The 20,084-nt window shown below is 56.1% G+C and overlaps 1 protein-coding gene across 10 annotated transcripts in view; it reads left to right on the forward strand.

Moving 5' to 3' along the window:
• The window catches only part of MPRIP (myosin phosphatase Rho interacting protein), a 133,264-nt gene that overhangs the window by 105,971 nt on the left and 7,209 nt on the right, over window positions 1-20,084 (forward strand). For 4 of the 10 annotated variants that reach the window (XM_081029114.1, XM_081029116.1, XM_081029119.1 and 1 more), the window contains 9 exons: window positions 1,445-1,561; window positions 4,112-7,984; window positions 11,140-11,287; window positions 12,008-12,125; window positions 13,363-13,522; window positions 14,570-14,689; window positions 15,509-15,595; window positions 15,798-15,960; window positions 17,272-17,357. In XM_081029114.1, the coding sequence (XP_080885240.1) occupies window positions 1,445-1,561; window positions 4,112-7,984; window positions 11,140-11,287; window positions 12,008-12,125; window positions 13,363-13,522; window positions 14,570-14,689; window positions 15,509-15,595; window positions 15,798-15,960; window positions 17,272-17,357 (4,872 nt within the window). Of the gene's footprint in view, window positions 1-1,444; window positions 1,562-4,111; window positions 7,985-11,139; window positions 11,288-12,007; window positions 12,126-13,362; window positions 13,523-14,569; window positions 14,690-15,508; window positions 15,596-15,797; window positions 15,961-17,271; window positions 17,358-17,842; window positions 17,909-20,084 lie in introns of all 10 variants that reach the window. The other 6 variants (XM_081029117.1, XM_081029121.1, XM_081029118.1 and 3 more) reach the window with 5 other exon arrangements.

Raw genomic sequence — 20,084 nt, forward strand, 5'->3', positions numbered from 1 at the left:
CAGGGCACTGCCATTAGAGCCAGGGGTGGCCAGAGAAAAGGCTAGGAGTGGTGCAGGGCCCAGGTGGGGGCCTCATTGACCCTGTTTCCAGCATGCACTTAGAGATTGTAGGTGGGAGAGGATACGTGAGCAGTTAGGTTCTGAGCTGTACGAGGCACCTCTGGGTGGAACAGGCCAAAGCTGGAGGCAGGGATGAGTCCCGACGCTTCTGCAGCAGCCTGGTGACTGTCAATGGGACCTGAGAGGGGGTGCCGGGCAGGCGGCCGGAGGCAGGCAGATTCTAGATATCCCGGATGGAAAACAGGCCTTGAGTGGGTGAATAGGACCCATCTCATTCAGCACCAGCTGAGCTGCGGAGCCTTTTTCCAGCGTGCGCCCCGCAGCCTCCGGACGCAGAGATGGATAAGCCAGCCCAGTTTGTAGCCTAATATGTTCCTTCATGAAAATGTATCCAGAAACCAAGTCTTGGGAACAACAGTGGATTTATGTGTCTGAACAGAGTTCAGCGGCCAAGGCGGTACAGCGTTAGTTTCATGGTTCACACGGATTCTTTGACAAAGTAGCTTATTTTAAGATTTGTCACTTTGGTTTGCCTTCACCTCTCATCTTTTTCCTACTTTATCAAATTCATGAGGCCGACATTTATCACCAGCCTGAACGCTTCAATTTTTTTTCCATTTTGTATGTCTATTAATAAGATAATAAAGGCAAGATGCAATAATATAACAGTTCAAACTCACATTGCTCTAAACCCAAAATGGACCTGCTGGCCAGCAGGTCACACAATGAGCCCTAAATTTGTTTCGGTGTCTGAAAGTCAAGGGTCCCCTTACCTCTCAGCACAGCCTGGAAGTGCCAGCTCCCTCGTGGAGGCCCAGCATCCAGCAGGCAGCTAGGGAATGTTTGGGGAAGAGGTGGGTGGATGAATAACAGAATTCAAAGCCATTGAAAGCAAGAAGAGTGTGAAGTAGCTTGCTTGCTTTTCACATCTTGTGGAACCCTTTTTGCAAACAGTTTTATGTGAAATCCATTGTATAAAAGTGGAGTTGTTGGCAGTGGCAGCCGAGGCAGGGCTTGTGCGAGGCCTGCGCAGGACAGCATGGGCCTGTTTGAAACCCCCCTGAGGAAACCGGAAGCCCCAGCAGGGTCTTTGTGATGCAGGCACAAGCCTCATTTCCTGGGGGCGGATGTGTGTTGGAAGCTTACGCAGGCGTGGCAGGTACCTGGGTATCAAGGGTAACAAGCATGCTGTGTTATTTACGGCTGGAGCTGGAGCCCTTAGTCCCACGTGCTGCAGGTAAGAGCAGATCAGCGCGTCCCTGGCCTGTGGGCACGTGTGCTCAGCCCACCTGGTACCAGAAATGCCACCATGCGCCTCTGCTGTGCTGCTGCTTCTGTGTGTCACCATCATTTTGCTCAGAAATGGATGTTTTTTTGCCCACAGTTGGAGCAGAGCCAGAAGGAGGCCTCGGACCTTCTGGAGCAGAACCGGCTCCTGCAGGACCAGCTGAGGGTGGCTCTGGGCCGGGAGCAGAGTGCCCGGGAGGGCTACGTGCTGCAGGTAGGGCTGAGGGTGTGCCTTGGCCCTCGAGGTGCGCTCGGGGGCTTCAGCGCGAGGGGCGCAGACTGCCTGGGAGTGTGCAGAGGTGTGAGCACCGCACCTCTGGGCTCTTCCGCTCCGTGCACTGGGCCGCGTGCGTTTCTCCTCCTACTGTTAGGTTCTGGGCAATCGGCCAGAACTTCTACACCTAAGGCTTTTTCTTTGTTTGTTAATGAAATAATTTTGGTGGTCTATCCTTTTGGCTCTCAGAGTCCCCCAATTCACGAGTATATGTATTATAAATACCACATGTCTGCATGCTATTTCTAATGTTTTCACAAAAGCAGTATTAGGCCTGTTTTACAGATTGAAAAAGTTGAATGACAGAGCCAGCCAGGTGCCCCCGCCCCTGTCTGTCTGCCACACCTGCAGGGCAGACTGGGGCTGTTACACTAGCCTAGAGGCCCCACTTCTTTCTTTCAACCTAGACTGAAGTTTCGAGGGGAAAAGATGACCACCCAGCCCTCAGTCAACCCAGCCAGCCCTAGAAGGCCACAGGAGGAGGGTCAAAGCCTGGGTCGTGAGCTGAGCCCAAACCCACTGTCCACTGTCAGAGGGCTTGTGCCAGAGTCCTGGCCGCAGGCACGTTCACAGAGCGCAGTGGGCACTGCTGAGGGCGTCTGGCTGGACCGGGGGGGGGCGGCTCTCCTGCGGCCTCCGGGCCCCGCTCTGGGAGTTCTCGTACAAAACAACATACTCCTGCCCCAGGGAGCGGCCGGCCAGGCAGGAGAGGGGACTGACGGGTGCGTGCCGGGTGATGGAACAGAGCTGTCTGCCAAGGCTGAGGACCTGGCGTTCGAGGCAGGATCCTGGGCTCCAGCGCAGGCCCTGCCCCCGCAGCAGAGCTGGTGCCCCTTTGCCACAGCGTCAGCCTCTCCTTGCCTGCGTAGACTTAGACCTTGTCCCCGAGGGCCCTTCCCACTCTCACTGACCCTGACTGCAGAGCTGCTGTCGGCATTGCCCTGAGCGCCGCGCCTTGGCCGCCTCAGGCTGTCGTCCAGGGTCGCGTGGAGCTCCTTGGGCAGTCTGCCTTCCTGCCTCGCTGCGTACCCTCCACACTGAGGCGCGTGCTCCCTCTGCCTTCTCTCTCTCTCCCGTCTCTTTCCCCCCAGCTTTGACTGTGGCCATCGGCACCCCCAGTGCCCTGCACCCTCTTCTCCAGCCCCTTCAGTCCCAGTTACTACCAGGCCCAGTTCACACTCAGCACCGGGAACTAACTGGTGATGATTGGCTGCCCTTTCTTACACGTCTCACTCGGGGCCTTCTGGCTCATTCGTACAGACCTTCCAGGCTTGGGGAGCATCTTTGTTAAATCTGGGTTGGGGCCACATCCTACACGAATTCGCCCCACTTGAGATGGTAAAGATAGTCGCAGCAGATTTTGCACATTGCTAACCTGAGAACCTCCCCGTGTCTAACTTGGATGATGCATGAGCCTGCACCCAAGCCCTATCGGTCAGCACTGGGCGGGCCAGCCTCTGGACACCTGCCCGCTAGGCCTAATACCAGGGTGCTGTCAGCTCCCTTTGTGCTCTGGGATTGCTTCTAATCAGTCAGTGGGGCTGGGGGGGGGGGCTGCGCTAACTGCCGGGAGGAGGAGCTTGCGTGGTTTGGATGTGCCGTGGAGTGGAACTTAATAACAACGTAACTGAGTGTCACATCTGTGGCTTCCCCACCAGCAGACTAAGGGGGCCACAGGCAGGCCAAATTCTTAGGCGGGGCTGTTCTCACTCGTGTTTGTGTTCTTGTTTCCCCTACATCATTAGTTCTTCTGTCTGTCCTGCATGCCTTTCCATTTGGGGAGTTTTGTTTCATTTGTGTTTTGTTTGTTTTTTGCATGCTCCACTTTCTTATTTTGAATTTCATAAAGGTTTGTTTGTTTTGTTGATGATCATATTTTGCTCCATGGTTTCCGTTGTCCCCTCGTTTTGTCTTCTTGCAGGTAGAGATTAGTTCTTCCTGTTACTGTAGAGGACGGGCTCCACTTTGCAGAGGACAATGTGTGGATGTCACCTTGCTGACATCCCGAGCTGTTGCCTCCCTTCCTTCTCTCACTAGCCTAGAAGGAAGTGACGTCATCATCCGTACCCTTCGCCCCGTGCTTCTTTAGGGCTATCATCTCGAGCCGTGGACCTTTGGTTTTGCAAAACAAACAGACGCCTATGCTCTGCCCCCCTGTCCTCCTTCCTGCCCGTCTGTTGTCCTTCGATCTTGTTTGCTTACCCGTGTGTTCCATTGTTCAATTTCGTTTGGTTTATTTCTCCTAGAAGCTATTCCGTTAGAGCTATTTTGATGTTATTGTCCATGTTTTCTGTTTACCTGGAAGCAGCACTTACCAAAAGAATTAAGGTGATTTGTTGGATTTTTTTTTTTCTGAAAAAAATAATTGTGCAAAGGATGAAAGGCAAACCCACCAAGGAGCTTTTCTGTGGTTGACCCTGGCCAGAGGTGTGACACTCAGAACTGGGAAGCCCGAGTGTTACTAACCAGTGTTTAATCGGTTTTTTTAAGACTGAAGTGGCCTCCTCCCCATCCGGTGCCTGGCAGAGGCTCCACAGAGTCAACCAAGACCTGCAAAGGAAGCTTGAGGCCCAATGCCGGCGCCAGGGGCTGAGCACACAGCAGACGCAAGCCCTGAAGCGCAGCTACGGGGAGGCCAAGGACGCAGTCCGGCAGCATGAGGCCGAGATCCACAGCCTCCAGGCCAGGCTCAGCACCGCCGCCGCTGAGCTCACTATCAAGGAACAGGCACTGGCCAAGCTCAAGGGTGACCTGAAGATGGAGAAGGACAAGGTCCGGGAGCAGCTGGAGGAGTGGCAGCACAGTGAGGCCACGCTGAGCGGGCAGCTGCAGGCCAGCGAGCAGAAGCTGAAGAGCGCAGAGGCCCTGCTGCTGGAGAAGACACAGGAGCTGCGGGACCTGGAGATGCAGCAGGCATTGCAGAGGGACCGGCAGAAGGAGGTGCAGAGGCTGCAGGAGCGCATTGCGGACCTCAGCCAGCAGCTCAGTGCCAGCGAGCAGGCCCAGAGGCTGATGGAGGAGAAGCTGCAGAGGAACTACGAGCTGCTGCTTGAGAGCTGCGAGAAGGAGAAGCAGGTGTTGCTGCAGAACCTGAAGGAGGTGGAAGACAAGGCCAGTGCGTACGAGGACCAGCTCCAGGACCACGAGCAGCAGATGGAGGTCCTGCAGAAGGAGAAGCTGAGCGCCAAGTTCGAGGGCAGTGAGGCAGTGCACCAGCTGGAGGAGCAGCTGGAGATGAAGGAGGCCAGCATCCAGAAGCTGGCAGAGCACGTCCAGAGCCTCCGAGACGAGCGGGACGCCATCAGGCAGCGCTTTCAGGAGCTCATGGGGCGCATCGCTATGTCCGATGGGGACGTCGCCGAGCTCCAAGAGAAGCTGAGGGGAAGAGAGGCGGACTACCAGAGCCTGGAGCACTCGTATAGGACGGTGGCTGGCCAGCTCCAGGGCATGCACACGCTGCTGAAGGAGAAGGAAGAAGAGCTGAAGCACATCAAGGAAATGCACGAGAAAGTTCTAGAAAAGAAAGATCAGGACCTCAATGAGGCTTTGGTTAAAATGGTGGCCCTGGGGAGCAGCTTAGAGGAAACAGAAATAAAGCTCCAGGCAAAGGAAGAGATTTTAAGGAAATTTGTAAAGGTGTCTTCAGAGGAGGTGGAAGAGTCACGGAGCTCCCCTGAAGAAGCAGAGGAGGATGGGGTTCCACTCTTGGGTCCGCAGCTCCAAGTTGCTGGCGCAACTCCGGGCTTCCCACACTTGAGGCTCGAGGATGAGGACCCAGGGGCTGCCCTTGGGGAGGAAGGTGGGGACAGCAGCCCCAGGAGAGAAGCGAGCGTGGTGCCCTCAAAGTCGGAAGTGCCTGACACAGAGGGGCACCCGCAAACTGCAGCAAAACCCGAGCAGGGGGTGCCCAGCATTAAAAGGCAGAGAATCCGGTTCTCCACAATCCAATGCCAGAAATATACCCACCCCGACGGGTCTGAGAAGACCTGGACCAGCAGCACGTCTTCCGACACCAGTCAGGACCGGTCACCCTCAGAGGAAAGTATGTCGTCAGAGGCCACCCCCAGCTCGCTCCCTGCAACCAGTGACTCAGACACCTACCTCTCCATAATACACTCCCTGGAAACCAAGCTCTACATCACGGAGGAGAAGCTCAAAGACGTGACGGTGAAGCTGGAGAGCCAGCAGGGCCAGAGCCAGGAGGCCCTCCTGGCGCTGCACCAGCAGTGGGCCAGCACGGAGGCGCGGCTCCGCGAGCAGCTCCGCACCAGCCTGCTCCAGGTCCGGGCGCTGGCCTCCCAGCTGGATCAGGAAAGACAGGCCAGGGTGAAGATAGTGGAAAACCACGTTGGCGAGCTTGGCAATTTCCAGGTCAAAAACAGTCAGGCCTTGGCGTGCTTAGAAAACTGCCAAGAGCAGCTCCGATCTCTGCCGCGGGCTGGACAGGAAGCCACACAGGACGTAGGAGCGAGCCCCCTGGCCAGCGTGGAGAGCGCACTAGTCAGCGCCATCCAGGCCCTGCGGCCCTGGCCACGTCCTGCAGAGGGCGGGGCCCAGGCTCCGCTAGAGGAAGGCGGGGCCTCGGAGTCAGGGAAGGCAGCTTTGCAGCAGCCGCCTCGCCAGCCTGAACTGACCGAGCAGGAGCAGCTGAAGCTCCTTTCTGATCAAATAGCTCTGGAAGCCTCTCTGATAAACCAGATAGCAGACTCTTTAAAAAACACAACATCAGATATCTCACGCATTCTCCACGACATTTCTCAGTCAGCTAAGTTGCCCCTGGAGTCTGGAAGTGCCGCAGTCTGTCCTGGGGCCCCAGCAGACACCTGGGCCAAGAAGGTGCTGGTGGATGGCGAATTCTGGAGCCAGGTCGAATGTCTGAGCGAGCACCTGGGGACACTAGGAAGAGAGGCAGCAAGCGCATCAGGAGGGGGGCAGCAGAGCGTCCCCCAGGCCCTGGTCCCCGCCCTGGCAGATGCCACGTGGGTCAGGGCAGAACTCAGCTTCGCCGTGCAGTCTGTGAGGGAGTCGTTCCACCGTCGGTTGCACAGCATCCAGGAGACACTCCGGGGGACCCAGACAGCCCTGCAGCAGCACAAGCATGTGTTGGGGGAAATCCTGGGAGCCTACCGCACCCCCAATTTTGAGAGAGTGATGCAGCAGGTCTCGGAAGCCCTCAAGTTTCCAACAGGCATTGCAGACAGTGTACAGGCGTCCTGGGACTGGAGTCCGTTAGAAGAACTGAGTCATCAAGACGTACCCGGCTGCCACGAGCCGTCCCATTTGTCTGACCGGACCTCTGGGGCCCTCGTTGCTATTCAGGAAGAACTCGCCCTACAGCTTAAAGATAAAGCCAGCCTCTTAGGGGAGATATCTGCCGCTTTAACCTCGCTGCCCCCTGTGGAGTCGGTAAGAGATTGTCAGAAGCTTCTTCAGGCGTCCCAGAGTCTCTCGTACAACACTTGTCTGGGAGGTCTCGGTCAGTATTCTTCACTATTAGTTAAAGATGCAATTATTCAGGCTCAGGTGTGTTACGCAGCCTGCAAAATTCGGCTGGAGTATGAAAAGGAGCTGCAGAGCTACAAGGAGTCCTGGCAGAGCAGGGGGGCCTTCTGCCAGGAGCACAAACAAGCCGTTGGGGCCCTCAGGGAGCAGTACGAGGAACTTCTCCGGAAGCAGAAGAGTGAGTACCTGGAAGTGATCGCCATCATCGAAAGGGAAAATGCAGAGCTCAAGGCCAAAGTCACCCAGCTAAACTGTCAGCAGAGGTATCTGGAAGAGGTGGAAAGCAAGCACAGCGAGAACATGTTCGCCCTGCAGGGGAGGTACGAGGAGGAGATCAGGTGTGTGGTGGAGCAGCTGAACCGGGCAGAGAACACGCTGCAGGCTGAGCACAGCAGAGTCCTCAGCCAGCTGGACGCCTCGGTGCGGGACAGGCAGGACCTGGAGCGACAGCACGTGGAGCAGATGCAGACCCTGGAGGACAAGTTCCAGCTCAAAGTCAAGGAGCTGCAGACAATCCATGAGGAAGAGCTGAGGACGTTGCAGGAGCACTATTCCCAGAACATGCAGGGCCTGCAGGAGACCCTCCGCCACTACCAGAGGCAGCACCCCGAAAGCCCGCAGGCCCCCAGCTCCCCAGGCAGCCGCCACCAGCCCCCCTCGTCCAGCTGGCCAGCCAGCCAGCCCACAGATGCTGTGTACGCAGCCGAGGGGGAGGCCGACTCCATGTCGGGGCTGAGAGAGCGCATCCAGGAGCTCGAGGCGCAGATGGACGTCATGCGGGAGGAGCTGGAGCACAGAGAGCTGGCGGGCGATGCAGCCACTCTGCGCGACAAGTACCAGCAAGACTTTGAGAACCTTAAGGTTTTGAAGCATTGTTTCATTGGCAAAGCAGTCGAGGGGCAGGCACTTTCCTGCTTGTTGGGGGTGTCTAGTGCACCAGACTCTTGGGGTGGAGCTGGGAGACGGTTCTTGGCTCTGGATTACTGTATAAGCAGAATTGAGGCGACATTCTGTTTCTCCCTCATCTCCTCGCTGGCCATGGTGTGGCCTCGGAGCGGGGCCCAGGAGAGGGTCTCGTTCAGCAGCCCCCACCGGGAAGAGGACTAGCAAAAGAACAGGGTCACTGGAGAGAGAGGGAGTGTCGCCTCCCTGCTGCCTGCCCACCATGTCTGGCGGCCTCTGCGTTCCGCCAGAGGGAAGCCCCTGCTGCCCCCCTGCCAGCCTCACCCTTTCTCTCGCCCTCCCAGAGCCCACCTCCAGGCTGGTGCAGACCCAAACTTGAGAAGGGCCCAGGAGAGACAGGCCAGAGGCACCCCATCAGCTGGGCCATCTCCTAGCTGTCCTAAGAGAGCAGAGTTGGGGTACCCAAAAGAGAATATTTGTAGGCAGTGTCGGGAGTCACTCTTGTCCCAACTCTGGGGAACTGGCATTTCACGGGCATTCTGTACAAGAAGGAAGGGCTTTTCTACTGAGCACAGCTTTCAGCTGCTGGTATTCCTTCTCAGGAGCTTTGGGAAATGACCTTTTCCTGTCACTGTGCCCTGCACCCCCACCCTGTTTCACACTCCACCTCATTAGGCAGAATACTCAGGCCCTGGGCCCAGGCCCACGGGCCCTGGGCTGCGTCAAGCAGTCCAGCTCCTCGTCCAACCCCTTCATAACCAGACGCCTGTTTGTGCACAGGGCCGCCCAGCATTTCCCCTGAGCTTTTCCCTATCCCTTGGAGCTACACCCCATAAATGCCCGGGCCCTTCGCAAGCCCTCAGCACCAGTCGGGCCTCTGCTGAGCTGACTCCCAGGCTGCAGTGGCTGCTTTGCTGCAGCTGCTGCTGCTGCCAAATGTGGTGCTAATGCTGCCGGTCAGCAGGATGCCCGGTCTTGTTTCCCAGCAGCTCATCCCTCTAGCTCTAGAAGAAGAGAGAAATGTGCTCTGTTAGCATACTATTTCCCTCTGTATGGTGACAGCCCGCAAGCCAAAGACAAGCACTCAGGCCGACAGGCCTTCTTCTCTCTTCTAGTCCCAAGTCAGTCAACACCTTTAGGAAACCATTACGAATTGTGAGAGAGCTTCAAGGGCCGTTTTCCAAAGGTGCTGAGATTGTGCCCCCAGTGACGGCCAGTGCACGTGAGCGCAGCGTTCAGGTGGCCTGGTGCGCAAACACTGTCTCCCTGTGCCCGCCTTGCCCACAGGGCACCCTGCAGGTCTGCGGCAGGTGCGTGGGTGCACACACGCCCCTCACTCACTGGGCCTGGGCACCCCTCCCCACCACAGAAATTACAACCCAACAGCACTGGTGAGGGGCCTGGCGAATCCTCCTACTTGGTGTCGCTGTTGGCCCGCGTCGGGGAGACGGGTGTGGGCCCCTTTACCACAGCCACAGGCTGGCGCGTTTCCTCGTGACTACACAGTAGCCAGTAAGGAACTTTTATTGATCCCAAGGATTATTGGCTGAAAAATTAAAACCTGTTTACAAGTTATTTTCTGACACACACGTTCTTCAAGAAGCAACCAGTCGTTAAAGACATCTCCGAGTTTCTGTAGGAAGATTTCTGATCCTTTAAATATTCTAAAGCACTCCAATCAAGCTAATACTTACAAGATCTGCTAGCTGTGTGTGAAGTGAGGAGCCATGTGTGAATGAAGCATGAGGGAGGGAGGACGGGCTCAGAGCGGCCAGTGGCCGGGAGCCCACAGCGCTAGCGTTTCTCCAACCGGCCTGTGGTGTGAGGGTGGTGAAAGGAGAGCAGCTTCCAGACGGGCCTCGGCGGGGAGGGATGCCTAGTTCACGGTGGACAACAGTTAAGACCATTTGCCCAGTGCAGCAAATGTGTTGCTGTGAAGTCCACACTGACCATGAGTTTTGAAAGACTAAATGGGAGACCTCAGGAAGGCCTCACAATTACTGGGGGGGCTCAGAGACACCCAGAACGGTCGTTGGTTTCTTGGTATTCTTTCCTGAATCCATGTGCAAGACGACTGACCTAATAGTTCAGGGTTGGGAGCGGGGACCCTAGCTACATTTAGATTTGGAATGTAACAGCCACGTTCTCCAGTTCTTTAATATCACTGAAAGGTCTGATTCCTATTCAGAAACAGATCTTGCAAGAGATTTAGAAAGTGTGTGCTGCACGAAGCAGCAGCACATACCACCCCTTGCGTCTGTCTGGCACACTTTCCCGCCCTGTTGATAAGAGCAGCTCTGATAAGCCAGGCCCGGGTTTCCCAGTGTAGCTGTGGGGGGTGATTTGGTCCCTTCTTAGGACGCACCTGCCCTTCCACTGCACTTACGTCCTGTGATGAACCCGCCCAGGTTGTAACAAGGCATAGACACGTTTGGAGAACAGTTCTGTTATGTGTCTCGGTACAGTTGGTGAAGTCAGTCAGTTAGTGCCCCTCTTTGTGGTCCCCCCAGAGAAGAAGGAAGATGCAGGCTGGAAGGGAAGAGATCAGGTAGCCTAATGTCATTCCCTCGGTGGGCACCAGAGAGGTTGGTTCAATGACTAGGTGAGGGTGGCCATCTGGTCAGTGGCAGGGCCGGGCCCCTGGGTCCCCCACAGCTGACAGAGTCATGAATGGTTGTGAAATTCCTGGTTTGAGACGTGCTGCGAGCTGGAGAATTCAGACCCGCCACGGCCAGCCTCTGCACCTTCCCTCGCTGTTCTCTCCCTCCTGTCCTACCTGGCAGCAATTCTATCAAGGTCCAGGATTGGCTGTTTTAAATTCCCCTGCAACCACTTCCCACCCGCAATTGCAACTCCACGGGATTCAGAACAGTCACAGAAATAGACAGAATTTATAGGTGGAAACACCCTTTTCTAATTTCTCTGCTGGCATAAAATGTCCAGTAGCATCAGCGAGAGTCCGCAGTGTCAGGGGCCCCACTGGCCCTGCTGACCTTCAGAGAGAGTGTTCTTTACCAGCGAGCCTGGAGCAGGCAGGGCTGCTGGCTGTTTATTAAACAGGACGCCCAACTTGGAGGCAAAGAAGCTAATCAAGTCCCTTTCGCATCTTGCAGGCGACGTGTGAGCGAGGGTTTGCGGCAATGGAAGAAACGCACCAGAAGAAGATTGAAGACCTGCAGAGGCAGCACCAGCGGGAACTGGAGAAGCTGCGGGAAGAGAAAGACCGCCTCCTGGCAGAGGAGACCGCGGCCACCATCTCAGGTGGGAGCTGGCACGGTGGCCGCTCTACCCGGAGGGCAGGGCAGGTGGCAGACTTTTCCTGAGCCGCATGTGTGGCCCAGAGTAATGACTGGCCTCTTGGCTGAGACTTAAGCGTCATTATCCGAGGGAATTCTTCTGTGACAGTTGTCTGGGAATTGAAAAGGCTGGTTTTAGGAGCCCTCTCTGCAGCCAGCAGTCCAACCAGCTTCGCATGAGGGGCTCTCCAGAGGGAAATGCGTGAGGTGGCATTTCCCTGACAGAGCCCTGTCCACAGAAGGCCAGCCAGAAGTGCCCCATGATGGGAGAGCACAAAGGTTCTGAAAAGAGCTTTGTCACAGAGTCGATCCTCTTCCCGAGGAAGCCCAGCACCTTTGCTTTGGTGTTGCCCTCTGTTATGTGACTATTCTTTACATGGCTTTTCCCTGAGTACCCAGGAAGGACACATACCAAGCTTTTTGTTTTACAAATTCATGCTTGAATTTAACATTGACATTTATTTAATCAGTTTGGTTTTCATCAAACGTCAAAAGAACAAATGCGCTGCATCTGTGTGTGGGGAGTGTGGGGAGAGTTCGCTGGGACCTCTCCCGGCCTGCGTCGACCTCGGAGAGTGGGCGTGGGAGAGGCCAGCCTGAGCGTGGGCAGTGGGCAGCCGCCGCTTCCTGCTGTCCATCTGGCCCCCCAGCTCCTCGGTGCTGATGGCCATGTCCTTGCCTGCAGCCATCGAAGCCATGAAGAACGCCCACCGAGAGGAGATGGAGCGTGAGCTGGAGAAGAGCCAGCGGTCGCAGATCAGCAGCGTGAACTCGGACATCGAGGCCCTGCGGCGGCAGTACCTGTGAGTCAGCCTCCAGCCTCGCGTGGGGAGCGGGCCGCGCGTCTTCCGTGCCTTTGTCGGAGCCACAGCGATGCGGGTCCCAGGGTGGCAGTGCTGGGGGCTCATGGCACTGAGCCGCTCAGCGCTTTCTTTCCTGAGGGGCTGAGTGCCGTCCGAGGGTCAGTAGCCGCCAGCTCTTGTTACTGACACACACGTGGCCTCCTGTTACTGACACACACAAACTAATCACTAAAATCTAGAGAAGGCGCAGCAAAGGAAATTGCGTAACTGCTAACCATTCTTCAGGACTGCTCTCCAGCCATTTCTGGAATTGGTTCTCCATCAGCTGCTGCCGCCGCAATAGCTCAGGCAGAGGAGGGAATCTGGTCCAGAGCCTGACACCTGATGCTTCGTGGCGGTGCGCGGCAGAGGCGGCCACAGTTCCTACGTTTTTAACAAGCATGTACGCTGATTCTGTTTGCATAGGCCAGAGACTGAAAGGCAGACAGCAGCTCAGCTACTCACTTTTTCCTCAGCACAGCCAACGCCACTGGGAGCCCTTGAACTGGCCGCTGGGAGAGCCATGCAGAACTAGCCTTTACTGGGGTCTTTGCACCATAAAAGAATTGGGGTCCCTGCCTCTTCCAGGGCTCCCATTCAGTATAGTCAGGGCCGGGGCCAGGCTGGCGGCGTCCTGTGCACCGCAGGCACATTCCTCTCACCTGCAGGGGTGACGGCGCGGGGCGTGGTCGGCTCGCCCTGAGACCCCTCTTTCTTAGCTTCACCAGTGGGAGAAACAGCCCTTCTCAGGGGGCGCCAGGGTGATAGTAATGTCTCAAGGCTCTGATTTTCTGCGTGTGAATAGAGCCTGGTACTGACTTACGACACAGATCACCTCAAAAGTTAGTGCTGAAAAGAAATTGCAACTCTGATTTCTCTCAGAAACAGGACATATGTTTTGGTACCAGTGAGTGGATGTTCTCCTCATGTCATGAGAGAAGTTTTGTCTGTGGCACTATTAAGCTACTTAAAAGAGGACTGGGGAAGGACACAGAGTAGATTTCTATAAACCTGAAGTGCTTTTTCAGTTCTCCCTTATGCAGCTGTGTGCAAACTGAGACAGTAGAATGTGCGGGCCTGCTCTCTGTCCCTCAGTTCTTTCTGCTGTCTCATTACCCCCGAGTCTCAGTGGGGATCCACAATCCTTTGGCTGCCTGGCCTGTGGGGGGGATAGGACTGAGTGGTCCCCTCTCCCCAGGGAGGAGCTGCAGTCAGTGCAGCGGGAGCTGGAGGTCCTGTCGGAGCAGTACTCCCAGAAGTGCCTGGAAAATGCCCACCTGGCCCAGGCACTGGAGGCCGAGCGGCAGGCCCTGCGGCAGTGCCAGCGCGAGAACCAGGAGCTCAACGCCCACAATCAGGTGAGCCCGTGCTGGAGTGGGCAGCAGGCCTCACCCTCAAGGTGGCCCCGAAAGTCCCTGGGCCACGGAGTGGCCCCCTGATCTGCAGGCACCTCCCCAACATGTGACATCTTCCAATGTGTTGACAGAAACTCACAGCAGATGGTGGGGCTGTGGCCACCAGGCTGCAGAAACCAGCTGATTGCACGTGAAGTTACTGTGGCTCCAGCTCTTTTAGAGATTCTAAATGTCTCGGTTTCTTCTCCTGGGCATCTCTGATTTTTTACTCCTCGTTGCTGGGCAAGGCCTGGGAGGGTCATCGCACCCATTCCGACCCCCATCACCAAGGCTAGCACCATGTTTAAACTTCTCCCACTCAGGAACAGACACTGCTTACATTCATTTTTGTCAGAGAATTCTCAAAATTTGCCTGCTCCTCAGAAAACTGGAGTGCATTTGAAATCCTGGCTAGTGGGCAGGCTCAAGGTTAGGTTTAGTTTGATTAAAGCTTCTCTGTGGTACCAGATTGGTCCACCGTCCTCGTGACCACCTGCTCGTCCTCCCCGGGCACTGAGCAGACAGATGGGGGCCTGGTTCAGGCCCGAGGCGCCGTGGGCCCACAGCCACCCCGTAGAGGGCGCTCCGGCAGGACGGGTTCCGCTTGTCACTGCGGTGGCCTAAGATGACCATCTGTCAGTTGAGAAGAAGGTACAGAAAGTGTGCCGGGAAGGTGGCAAGAGGGCCTCGTCCTGTAGGAACTCAAGTGGGAAGACCGTGGGACAGCTTAACATTCGTTACGGTGACAGAAGTGTAAGAAGGATCCTGCACGCACAATTTACAGACACTTACAGAGCCCACATAAATGGCGTTGGCCAGGGTGTGACAGCAGGCGGTGACACCTGCACACGCTAAACCTCAAGCATGAGGGTGCGCGGAGCGGGCCGTGGCCCCGTGTGCCCGCCGCGTCTGCCTGGTGCTGTGAGAGACAGCCTCTCCTGTTTGCGCTGCGTGATTGCCGCCCCCGAGCAGTTCTGCTGAGCGTCTCTGTGCTGCCGTTCTGTCCCCCAGGAGCTGAACAACCGCCTGGCCGCGGAGATCTCACGGTTACGAACGCTGCTGACGGGGGACGCCAGTGGGGAGGCCGCGGGCTCACCTCTCACGCAGGGCAAGGATGCCTACGAGTTGGAGGTACTGCTCGGAGCCAGGCCCCCTCTGCAGCCAGCTCTGCACCGCACACGCCCCAAGTGGGGCCCAAGAGTGGTCCCCAGCTTACAGTCATTACAGGGATGAGGTCTGGAGACAGCAAGAGGGAAAGAACATGGAAAGACCCAATTCACCCCAGGACAGCAAAAGAGGACAGTTAGCTGCCAGGCAAACCCAGAGTGCACGGCAGAAGTGGAGGTCCCGTGAGAGGCCGCAGGAACCTCAACCCCATCTTCGCTCACCTCCCCTCTTCCCCTGCGTCTGCTGTCACAAACACCACCTACAATGAAACATTTCATAACTGCTTGGGCACTGAGGCTGCTTGAGAGCTTACAACACCCTGTTCTTACTCGGGTCAGGGAGCTTCCTCTTAAGTCCAAACGATTGATTTTTATGTGTAAGGTGCCCTTTTATGAAAGCACTTAGATTTCTTCCCATTCAATTAAAATTTCATCACGAAACTCTCTCCTGGTAAAAGATGTTCGAGAGGCAGAGTGAGTTCCAAAGTCTCAGAGGTCAGCTCTGTGGGCACCTTCGTGGGCACAGCCACAGCTCGCCGGGGCCCCGGCCAAGGGGGAGGGCGCTGAGGCGCGCGGGATTGCAGCAGCTCCTTTCTCCTGTTTCTGTGCGGAGCGCTGCAGCCAGCAGCAGTGCTTACGTTCTGCGTGTTGGTGAGGAGGGGAGGAAGCAGCCTGCTCATCAGTATGCGGGGCAGCTCTCTGCTCGACTCGCAGTCTTTGCTTTCAAGACTCTGGAAGTCCCTTTGCTCCTGAATGTCGATCCCTAATTGCTCTCTCGTTCTAGGTCTTATTGCGAGTCAAGGAATCAGAAATACAGTACCTGAAACAGGAGATCAGCTCTCTCAAGGATGAGCTGCAGACAGCGTTGCGGGTAAGGGCACATCCCACAGGGCGGGCGGGGCTGCGAGGGACACGTGTCGCCACAACTGCAGAACTGTGGCTCCTTCCTGCCTTTGCAAGTCCAGGGTCAGCCTGCCTCTTCTGCTGTGGGTGGCACTCCCCGGTCACTCCCCAGAAGACAGAGCGCCTCGCCTGGCTGTAACCACTGTTTGTTCTGTCCTTCCACCCCCAAGGACAAGAAGTATGCTAGTGACAAGTACAAAGACATCTACACGGAGCTCAGCATCGTGAGAGCAAAGGCTGACTGTGACATCAGCAGGTTGAAAGAGCAGCTGAAAGCAGCCACGGAAGCCCTGGGTGAAAAGTCCCCTGAGAACACCCCTGTGTCGGGATACGGTGAGCTCATGGGGATTGGGCAGGCGTCACAGGGGCTTCATTCAGAGCACTGGAATCCCTGTCTGTCTTTAGACTCCTGTTTCCTCACAGACAACAGCGAGAGGGGCACTGGTCGGGGCTGGCAGGGCCCTAGGGTGGCTGGTGGCAGCCTGGTGCTGATTGCTTTGAGGGAAAATCACACCATCGGCGCCTGTTTTCATATTAGTGGCAGGTTGTGTTTTCCTGTTTCCTTAAGACTCAGTAGTTTGGTAAAAGTCCCATTAGTTGCTTGGTCCTGGGGTTTCACCATAAAATCTACAGGAGGCCGTGGGGGAAGGGGCCAGGGAGGAAACGATGTGCTAGCTCGCTGACACCCAAAAGTGCAACTGTTTTCTGTCCGCTAGCCCAGGACAGTGGCAGTAGTGGCAGTACTGACGGACAGGTGGACAGAAAATCATTTGCATTGCTGTTCGGAGGATAAGGGTCTTTCTGGAAGGCAATGAGGCAGTATGGAGCAAAATTTAAAATGCAACTATAGACTAACTCTGGGTGGGTAAAGCAGTGAGGGGAACCTGGGGGAGCCAGGAGACAGCGAGAGACGAAAGCTTACAATTAGGGGGGGGATGCGTACATCCTGTGACCTACCCGTTTAACTTCTGAAAAAAATAGGTGCATAGAAATGTGCAAAGAACTTCGCACTTAGAAGTAAAGACTGGTTGCACCTAAACAGTCTATTTGCCTCAAACGGAGGGTTGTTGAAACTATGACATCAGGTAGATGTTTTTGTTTTGACATGGGCAGAGCTCAATAAGTATATTAAGTTTGAACAATGCCACCCACAGGACACACGGTGTGGCCCAGCATGTATTTGTTTGAGTGGGACGGACTGTACGCCAGACATTGGTGGTGGCTGTCCCCGCGGGTGTGGATTAGAAGGACTTGGTCTCCTCTCTTGTTTTATCCTAGTCCTGGGTTCTCAGGAAGGATGCTGGGATAGGATGGGCTGCTCAGCAGACGAGGTGCAGCCCCAGAGTGGGGTGTCCAGGCCCTCCCCACCCCAGAGAGAGCACGGCTTTGCCTGCGGTCGGGCCCCGGCTGGGAGACCCTGGCCAAGTGCCCCCCGTGCAGACATCGTCCAGTTCTTCTGTGCTTTGGGCCGTTCCAAAGGAGGTCTAGTATGTCTCATGGTCATTGGCTTTGCGTTCCCTTAAAGTTGTTTAAGGAAATGTCCTAAGTGTGTGGCGAGGACAATCAGCTTGGGAAATTTTGAAACATTCACTCTAGTTCCAGAGCATTTTAGAAACAAAGTGATGGGTCTGTTTGTTTCTTCAGATATAATGAAATCTAAAAGCAATCCTGACTTCTTGAAGAAAGACAGGTCCTCTGTCAGCCGGCAACTCAGAAACATCAGGTCCAAGGTGAGCCTGGGGTCTGGCCCCAGGAATGTGGGGCTCCCAGACATTGGGGAGAGGGGCAGGGGTGAAGGCCCAGTACAGGCAGCAGTGGCAGGTCCCCAGGGTCCCAGAATGAGCTTGGCCCCACACACTTAACCCTGCTGGGCCAGTTTTGGTGGCTTCGAGCTTCGTGTCTCCTCCATGCAACAGTGGAACCACCTCCTGACAGTGGCAATTGAAGGGCCAGGCCTTGGAAAAGCAGGGTTTGCAGGGAATCGCACCCCACTCGCCTTCTGGCCCAGCCCCACTCTGTCTGTTGTTCCTCGCACGTCCTTAGTGTAGTACTGATGCCGGCTGCCTTCAAGAGAGGAAGCTCCCTGCAAACCCCAGCATACGTGCCCTGCCCCCTGCGCGCCACTCCGTGGGAAGGGCGGGCGGGTGGGGAGGGACAGATGCACAGTCAGGATTTATTGTGTGTGTGTCTTATGTTTTGCTCTTTCCTCTGACAGTCTGTAATTGAGCAGGTCTCATGGGATAACTGAAACCAGCCCGCTTCCAGGTCCCCTGTCATGTAGGTAAACACCTCTCAGCGCCCACCCACCTGCCGCCCCCGACGGGGTGCTACCTGCATGCACTGCGCACACCTCCGTAGCAAGCTCCTCGTTTCATTGTGACTTGATTTAATTCATGCCGCTCCCTCCGGAAGCACATACGCAAATCCAAGTAAAGTTGCATTAACCTGTTCTGGGGAGGTACCTGGCACTCTCACCTCTTAACAGAGCTGAGCCCGGATCTCGGGTGCACACAGGCCCGGTCAGCGTGCATGTCAGATGCTCTGTGTGCTCCGCGTTCTCTGGGGGACCCCTCTTGCCCTCTGTCAAGAAGCGGGCGTGACAGACCCCCTGTGGCCCTGACAAGTAGTCTCATTGCTGCAGAACCCCCGCCCAGTTCACAGGCCAGGCAGGGCCGAGCCAGGGTATTCAGGGAGCCTGCCTATGGACGTCGCTCGGGAGGAACACGTCACAAGAGCAGTTTTGTCTGTGGGAGCAAAAGTAGAGAGAAAGGTGTCAGGCGCAGCCGTGTTTCCCATAGAGGAAGAAAGCCCTTGGTGCACGGGGCACTGCCCGGTAGGAGGAGCGAGACCTTGCAGGTGTCCCCACGGAGCTGCTGGGATGCCGATTGGCCGGGCCGGGGAAGCCCATCAGCGAGCACCCCCTCCTCCAGGGGCGCTGCCCTCTCCCTGACTCTGTGTGGTGACAGCCTCACCCCCACGGGGAGTGACATTGTTTAGAAACTGAACCTGTCATTGATGCTTTTCACGTGAGATCTGATATGTAGAAGTTTCTATTTCATTTCTGTTGTTTCTGCATCATCCTTCACTCAAAAGGATAGAAAGTCTCAGCTCCACCAAGTCAAAGCAAGTTTGTTGCTTACGAACAGGGCAGCTTGTTTGGGGTTGTGACCAGAGAACGTTCCCCCAGAGTCCTCCTGGAGGCGCCCTCTGGTAGTGAGTGTGGGGTCCCCGAGGTGCTCGGTGCAGACTGGCCGTGGGAGGACTGAGCCCCAAGGGAGCGGCTGCACGGAAGGCCCTTCACTGGCCCTGCACTGGCTGCACACAGGTGGAGCTGTTTCCTGTTGGGAGTGGGCACACAGCCGTGGGCCTGCTGTAGCCTTGGGTGGGCTGCCCCTCGTCGCCCAGCTCCCTGGCTGCCTGTCCCTGAGCACAACAGGCCAACGCATAGCAGGCGCACACCCAGAGGCAGGACACTCACCTTCCCTCAGCTCTCAGGAGTGGCGCTCGCTGCTGTGTCTCGGGAAAGTCCCCAGCGAGGACAGCCGTGGGTGTCAGCACCTGTGTCAGGCTGACACGGCAACTCCTGACCGGAAGCACTTGGGAGGAGAGACCCAAGAGTATTTGAGGCCATTGTGTGCAGTGAGGGACATTCGGGTTTGGAGTGGGGTGTGGACGGGCCCCCATCCTCCGACCTCAGTGACAAGCTTCAGAAGTGACCCAGCCACATGCTTACATGGAGGTCCACCTGGAGTGAGTTTCAGAAAGGTTAGCAGTAGAACCCATTACTTAAAAAAAAAAAACTATCCTATTCATTTATACACACACAGACCTATAGTACCAAAAGCAAGCGAGCTGTTATGGGTGAAGCTGGGGGAACAGCAGGGCCCACCGCACTTCCCTCACACCTTGGAGGAAGCTGGGGCCACAGACCCACGAACGCCCGCACTGAAGCGTCAGGCTGGGCTCTCTCTCGGCCCCAGGACCAGCTGCTCCGATTTGGGGCTGAAATGGACATAACCACCAGGTCCGTGTCCTGGGGCCAGCCTTGAGTTGTGCGTGTCTTAGTGACGCTTGTGCCTTTGTCAGCTCTAGCACGTGCAAGCTGGGGTCACTGGCAGCTCTGAGTCTGATGTTAAGGTGTAAACCATGGAGATGAGACAGCGACTCAGGAGCCAGGCCCGTCCCCGCCGGAGCTGGAATCCCACCCGCCCGTCATCCTCTAAGAGATGGGTGTTCCTCTTATCCAGAAATTCAGTCTTTGGGGGGAGCCTCTAAGATGAAGGGGAAGCACTGCCCCCGGTTAATAAAGTCTCATTCATCTCAAGACACACAGATTGAAACTTGCCCAGGGTCCCACAAGAACAGAGTATCAGTTTTACATTCTGGAAATTGGAGTAGATATGTTGACATGTTCCCAAGTCCCCGTAACAGTAAACCCAACAGGGTTCCTCATCAGA

This window comes from Rhinolophus hipposideros (genome assembly GCF_964194185.1).
Source record: "Rhinolophus hipposideros genome assembly, chromosome: 20".
Taxonomy (NCBI): domain Eukaryota; kingdom Metazoa; phylum Chordata; class Mammalia; order Chiroptera; family Rhinolophidae; genus Rhinolophus; species Rhinolophus hipposideros.